This window comes from Myiozetetes cayanensis, unplaced genomic scaffold (assembly GCF_022539395.1).
Source record: "Myiozetetes cayanensis isolate MyiCay16 unplaced genomic scaffold, myiCay2020 scf896, whole genome shotgun sequence".
NCBI classification, from domain to species: domain Eukaryota; kingdom Metazoa; phylum Chordata; class Aves; order Passeriformes; family Tyrannidae; genus Myiozetetes; species Myiozetetes cayanensis.
Genome location: NW_026088181.1, coordinates 4,497 through 11,503, shown reverse-complemented (window position 1 = coordinate 11,503; position 7,007 = coordinate 4,497). Strand labels below are relative to the sequence as shown.

At 49.6% G+C, this 7,007-nt stretch overlaps 1 protein-coding gene across 1 annotated transcript; it reads right to left on the bottom strand.

The window, feature by feature from the left end:
- Positions 1 to 338: 338 nt before the first annotated feature.
- LOC126652493 (olfactory receptor 14C36-like) lies at positions 339 to 6,370 on the bottom strand (the record flags this gene model as incomplete). Its single annotated transcript, XM_050339246.1, has 2 exons — positions 5,749 to 6,370; positions 339 to 613 (listed from the first exon to the last, which is right to left on the bottom strand). Coding segments are annotated over exons 1-2 (897 nt in total), but the record flags the coding sequence as incomplete, so codon positions are not given.
- Between the last annotated feature and the right edge of the window lie 637 nt (positions 6,371 to 7,007).

Genomic DNA, 7,007 nt, shown 5'->3' with positions numbered 1-7,007 from the left:
TTGTGATTCCTCATGCACAGAATAACAAAGGCAGGATCTTTGACAAAGTAGCTGCAGGAACTTTTATTTTCTTTAAACGCACATAGAGAATGATTCCTCATTTACACAACTGTGGGTCAAAACAAAGAGAGTAGAGAGTCAATTAGGTATGGGATGAAGAATAAATTTCTGTGTTAACAACATTAAAGAAGGAAAAAATACAGGAAAGACTCCCCCACCACCACATCTCAAAAGCTTTAGAAGGAAGGCTGGGCCAGTGAAGGGTTGCAGAGTGGGTGTCCTGCAGAAGAAAAGAAGCAGGTTATTGCTCCTGAAAAGCATCCAGTCATCATTTTCCTTATGGCATGCCTGAGCTCCTGGTTCCTCAGGCTGTAGATGAGGGGGTTCAGGGCTGGAGGCATCACCGAGTAGAGAACTGACAGAGCCAGATCCAGGTACGGGGAGGAGATGGAGGGGGGCTTCAGGTAGGCAAATGTGCCAGTGCTGACAAAGAGGGAGACCACGGCCAGGTGAGGGAGACACGTGGAAAAGGCTTTGTGCCGTCCCTGGATCCTCAGCACAGCCCTGAAGATCTGCACATAGGAGAAAACAATGAAAACAAAACAACCAAATGCTACACAGGCACTAACCCCAAGAAGTCCCAATTTCCCTGAAGTAGCCTGAGTGTGAGCAGGAGAGCTTGAGGATGTGTGGGATTTCACAGAAGAACTGGCCCAGGGTATTGCCCTGGCACAGGGGCAGGGAAAATGTACTGGCTGTGTGCAGCAGAGAATAGAGAAACCCAGTGGCCCAGGCAGCTGCTGCCATGTGGGCACAAGCTCTGCTGCCCAGGAGGGTCCCGTAGTGCAGGGGTTTGCAGATGGCAACGTAGCGGTCGTAGCACATGATGGTCAGGAGGGAAAACTCTGCTGACATGAAGAAGAAAAAGAAAAAGACCTGTGCAGCACATCCTGTGTAGGAGATGGTTGTGGTGCCCCAGAGGGAGTTGTGCATGGCTTTGGGCACAGTGGTGCAGATGCAGCCCAGGTCTGTGAGGGAGAGGTGCAGCAGGAAGAAGTCCCTGGGGGTGTGCAGGTGCTGGTCGCAGGCTACGGCGCTGAGGATGAGGCCGTTGCCCAGGAGGGCAGCCAGGGAGATGCCCAGGAAGAGCCAGAAGTGCAGCAGCTGCAGCTCCCGCCTGTCTGACAATGCCAGGAGCAGGAGGAACTGGGCCATGGAGCTGCTGTTGCACATTTCTTGTCTCTGGTTATGGGGACCTGTTCAAAGAGGAAAGGACAGTTACAAGTTAGGGCAGAACAGTCTGAGAAAAATCAAAACTGCTTTCCAACATGCTCTCATTGCTCCATTGGTTTTCCTTCTCTAGGAGTCTCTCCACAGCAGCTCTGCCCCTCTGCACTGGGCAAGCTGAGAAACAAGGAATGCACAGGGAGGGGCCAGCTGGGAGAGGCCAGGGCAGAGCCCACTGGGCACTCAGGGCAGCCTCCCCCTGAGCCAGCTGGGCCACCTCCCACACACCACCAGTGCCAGGAAGGTGTTCTCAGCCCTGTGCAGCTCCTCAGAGGTCCCTCTGGAACTCAAACCACCAGGCATGTGGCTTGAGAGCTTGAGAGAAATCCCTCCTTGGACCTTCCCCTTGAAGTATCCCTGGAAAATGTGCTGGGCTGCTCTGGTTGTGTCAGCAGCCCTGCCCCAGGAAACTCTCAGCTGATCAGGGAAGAAACCTGCCCTGCCCTGCCAGGCTTTGCTCTTTCCCCCCACAGCCCCTGCCCAGCCCTGAGGGAGCTCCCCAGCCCGGCTGAGGCTGCCCCTGGCAGGTGGCAGAGCTGCTGCCCCGGCACAGCCCCTGGGCTGCAGGACCCTGCTCTGCAGGACAGCGTGGGGCAGCCTGGGGGGCACAGCCCGGCTTCACAGCCCTGCAGGAGCCCTGGCAAAAGGGAACCCTGCTGGGATGGGCCTGGGATGCTGCAGCAGGGACTGGGATGTGCCAGCGCTCGCAGATCTTTGCCCAACCTGCAGACACCTTGCCCTTCCTGCTGACTGACCTGACACCAACACCCAGGGAGGAGTCTTCCTAAACTCTGAGGTGTTACTGAGGAGAACAGCAGGTCAGAAAACATCAATATCCAGTCAGCCAAGGGACAAGTCCAGGGACTTTTTTCAAGAGAAAATCTGAATTCCACAAACATGTCATCCTAAGACTTTTCATGTTTTCCCACAGGATTTGTGCCATTTTCCTGTGAGTTTGATCTGTCTCATACAGTTCTCATTCAAAACATCCAAGATACAATTAAAGTTTGCATGAGAGAAAAGTCACCATGATTGTTTTCGAATCTACCAACTTCATAATATAATTACACAGAAAAAGGAAATATTCCTATTTAAAACCAAAAAAAATCACTGAGATACCCACCTTCATTTCAATTGAATGCTTGAAGTCAGAGCAACCATTCACATGCAGATGATCCACATACCAGCAATGCCTGCTTGTCCCCAAATGTTGTCAAAGATGCAACCTCCTCTTTTGAACTCTCAGGTGTCTCCCTGCTCCAAAGATCTGGGCTGCAGCCCAGGGTAGGCCGGCTTTGCTCCCAGGAACCTGCCAGAGCCCTTCTTAGGTGGTGCCAATCTGCCAAGCAGTGTTTCCCAAAGCTGGAGGAAGCCTGAAAAGGAAGGAAACTTCCCCAAAGCCAGCCAGGCTTTTCTCAGCAGCTGAACTGCTGCCCAGAGCCTTTGCCTCCCTGCACTCAGGGCCTCCAAGGAGCTGCTGCAGAGTCCCTGGGGAGGCTTTGTCAGGAGGGGCCTTCGGGGGGCTCCTTAAGGCTTCAAGGGCCTGCAGGATTTTCAGAGCAATTTGGGGTTTTCTTTTGGTTCTGCATCTCTGAGAGGTTTGTGCAACCCTGGCCTCCAATTATCTGCTGAGTCCCTTGAGAGCCCCAGACAGTGACAACCCTCAGTGGGTCATTAATGCTTCAAGGCACTCAGGGTTTCTTAAAACACTTAACTTTTTGACACTGAGTCTCTGAGAGGTTAGTGCAATCATGGCCTCCAATTATCTGCTTTAATGAGTCTCCTGAGAGACTCTGTCAGTTGTGACACTCACTGTAGCTCATAAATGTTTCAAGGCACTCAAGGTAACTTTGTTAAGACACTTCTTTTTGACACTGAGTCTTTGAGAGGTTTGTTCAGTCATGGCCTCCAATTATCTGCTCTAAGGAGTCCCTTGAGAGCCTTTGTCAGGAATGGCCCTCAGTGGGGCTTGTTAAAGCTTCAAGGTACCACAGGTTTGTTAAGGTACTTTGACTCTGAGTTTTGAAGAGGTTTGTGCAATCATGGCCTCCAATTCTCTGCTTTAATTAGTCCCTGGAGAGACTTTGCCAGTAGTGACACTCAGTGGGGACTCATTAATGCTTCCAGATACTTTGGGTTTTCCTTCTGACTTTCACTTATGGACAGGTTTGTACAATCTCCCCTCAGGACCTGAGGTTCAAGGACTCAGCATCAAAAGCCCCCCAGGGCTCACTCAGATAAAGCAAGTCCTGACAAACCATGGCCCTTCCTGTGATTTGCCTCTAGTCTGGACTGTGAATTAGGAATGTTGTCTCATGGAATCAGGGGACAATTGTGACACTGCCCAGAGCCTTTGTCTACCTGCACTCCTGGCTTGCAAGGATCTGCTCTAAGGAGTCCCTGGGGAGGCTTTGTCAGTGCCTGCCCTCAGTGGGGCCCAGTAATGCTTCAAGAGACTGGGAGTTTGGCTTCTGACTTCTTGAGCAGCTTCTTCAGTCTTCTCTAAGTACTTGAGGATGATGAACTCGTCGCTAAACACACCATGGGGCTCATTAAAATACAGAAAAACAAATTATTATCCTTTTTTTAATTATCTTCCTGTCTTCAGCAGCTAATTGGAGTTGTTTTGTAGTTTAGCTGAGGAGGAAAATTTTTAAGTGGAAGTCACAGAACTATATTTTTTCTATGAAAGGCAATGATTTACACAGAACCTTTAGGATGCAAGACGGTCAGGGTGCAAAGGATTTGGACACAAAGATAAGGGGGCAACAGAGATTAGTAGCACTTAATCATTGACCAACTTCACAGTTACCAAGGGATTCAATAGCATTTACTACAATTTTCACAGTGACTGAATTATAGATTCCCAATATCGACACTCACACCACAGTCAGTTCACACCCACACCCAGGTAGAGATGTGTGGACACATCAAAGTCTGGATGTGTAAAGGTCCCTCTCCATAATTCTCCTGTTGTCAGTGAAACCCTTCCACGCATCCCTTTCTGTTTCCGAAGGGAGATGGTTCCAGGAGGCCCTGAAGTGTCACAGTGGCCACTTCATTTCATGAGTTTCCCCAGTGTCTCAATGGCCCCTGGACTCCACATGGCCCTGCAGTGTCCCTGCAGAGTCTTTGATTCCAGGAGATTCCTCAGGATGACCTCTGGGAGGTCACCATGGAGCCCCCGGGACAGCAAGTGACGTCCAGGCTCTTTGGGAGCCCTGAGAACTTCCCCAGGGGAAAATGCCAGATTCTGTAGCAGTAGTATTAATAAAATAAATAAAGGGTCCTAGGGACCAGAGAGACACCAATGTGGTGTGTAAAAAAGTATCCTTTGTTGAAAGAGACAAGAGCTTAAAAAGTAGTTTCAAATGGTAACAGGTCACAAAAATGACTTCCTTAGCCAGTCATACACAATCATTTAACTGCACATGTGTGATAGAGTAAGAACTACAACTGCCTGCATGCCTCACCAGCACCCATACTATAACCGAAACCCCACAATTCCCCTGGTTTTATTAATAACAAGATATAAACCAGTGCACTTTTAAAATCCTTAACTACTTTTCAACAGGATATTTTTTGACATAGTAATTTTTTTCTTACTTAAACCCTATTTACTTAAGGGTCTCATGCATTTGGGTAGAACAAAAACTTTATTATCTGAGGGTCTATATGTAACTGGGGAAAACTTACTTTTATTTAAAGAAAAAAAAGTTTTAGGGGGAGGAATGTCTTGTTCTCAGCTATCCCCTATTAGGGGGATGTGGCAGAGGTAGTGTTTGCTGTGTGAGTGTGCTTGTTTCAGGTATATGGCATAAGGTGCATTTTGGTTCACATGCGTTCACACGTCCACACAATCTCTCACTCATTCTGGCGGCCAACTCACTCTCTCTACATTCATGCATACCCATAATCTTTGTCTTTATTTTTCAGTCACACATTTTATATTTTAAGTAGTAATATGTTATGAGCTTGTCAGTTTGTCATTTCTGGTATTCATGTTCAACTACTGTAATTTAAGGGGAAAAATAATGATTTTATTGAAACCATCAAAAAGTGAATAAAAGGAAAAAAAGTAAAAAAGGAAAAGCAGATGTGGCCTGTCATGATGTACCCTGGAAGTCACTGCACAGGAAGCAGGCGGTCCATGTTTGCAGAAAACACCCAGTTACCAGTTTCCTCAGAGATTCCCTGAGCTCCTGGTTCCTCAGGCTGTAGATGAGAGGGTTCAATGTTGGAGGTACCACTGAGTACAGAACTGACACAATTAGATCTAGGGATGGGGAGGAAATGGAGAGGGGCTTCAGGTAGGCAAATGTGGCAGTGCTGACAAAGAGGGAGACCACAGCCAGGTGAGGGAGGCACGTGGAAAAGGCTTTGTGCCGTCCCTGCTGAGAGGGATCCTCAGCACAGCCCTGAAGATCTGCACATAGGAGAAAACCATGAAAATGAAACAACCAAACAATAAACAGACACTAAACAGAATGAGCCAAAGTTCCCTGAGGTAGCCTGAGTGTGAGCAGGAGAGCTTGAGGATGTGTGGGATTTCACAGAAGAACTGGCCCAGGGCATTGCCCTGGCACAGGGGCAGGGAAAATGTATTGGCTGTGTGCAGCAGAGAATAGAGAAACCCAGAGGCCCAGGCAGCTGCTGCCATGTGGGCACAAGCTCTGCTGCCCAGGAGGGTCCCGTAGTGCAGGGGTTTGCAGATGGCAACGTAGCGGTCGTAGCACATGATGGTGAGGAGAAAATACTCTGTTGAGATGAAGAAGACAAAGAAAAAGGCCTGTGCAGCACAACCTCTGTAGGTAATTGTTGTGGTGTCCCAGAGGGAGTTGTGCATGGCTTTGGGCACAGTGGTGCAGATGCAGCCCAGGTCTGTGAGGGAGAGGTGCAGCAGGAAGAAGTCCCTGGGGGTGTGCAGGTGCTGGTCGCAGGCTACGGCGCTGAGGATGAGGCCGTTGCCCAGGAGGGCAGCCAGGGAGATGCCCAGGAAGAGCCAGAAGTGCAGCAGCTGCAGCTCCCGCCTGTCTGAAAATGCCAGGAGCAGGAACTGGGCCATGGAGCTGCTGTTGGACATTTGCTGCCTCTGGATATGGGAACCTGTTCAAGGAGGAAAGGACAGTGACAGGTTAGGGCAGAACATTCTGGGCTAAATCAAAGCTGCTTTCCAACACCCCTCTTACTGCTCCATTGGTTTTCTTTTTCTAGGAGTCTCTCCTTCAGCTCCATGACTGGAGCCCTGGTTGGGGCTCACTACGTTTTCCATGAGGAGCAGACCCTGTGCCCACTGGCTGTGAGGGGTCAGACCTGCTCTGCACCCCTGGGGTCATGGCCATGGTGGGGACTGGGGCCTGTCCTGGTGTTCAGCTGTGTCAGATGAAACTGGTCCCAGTGCAAAAGTGCTTGTCAGCATCTGCACTCCCAGAAGAACCAGAAGAGCAGAAGGAAGTTCCAAAAGTTTGGCTTTGTTTATTTTCAGACTCCCCTCATCTCTCCTGAGGAGTGTTCCTGGATGTCAGAACCCCTCAGAACTTCTGATGCGCTCAGGGAGAACAGAGCAGATCCTGCCAGGCAGGAGGATTGTCTGGGGCTTAGTGCAGAGTGAGGGGAGCTGCTCTGTCCCTCTCTCTTGTTCCCAACTGCCCTGGGTTTGCTTCTTTCTGAGATGGAGATTGATCACACTCCCAGTTTGGTCTGAAAAGCCCCCAGACACT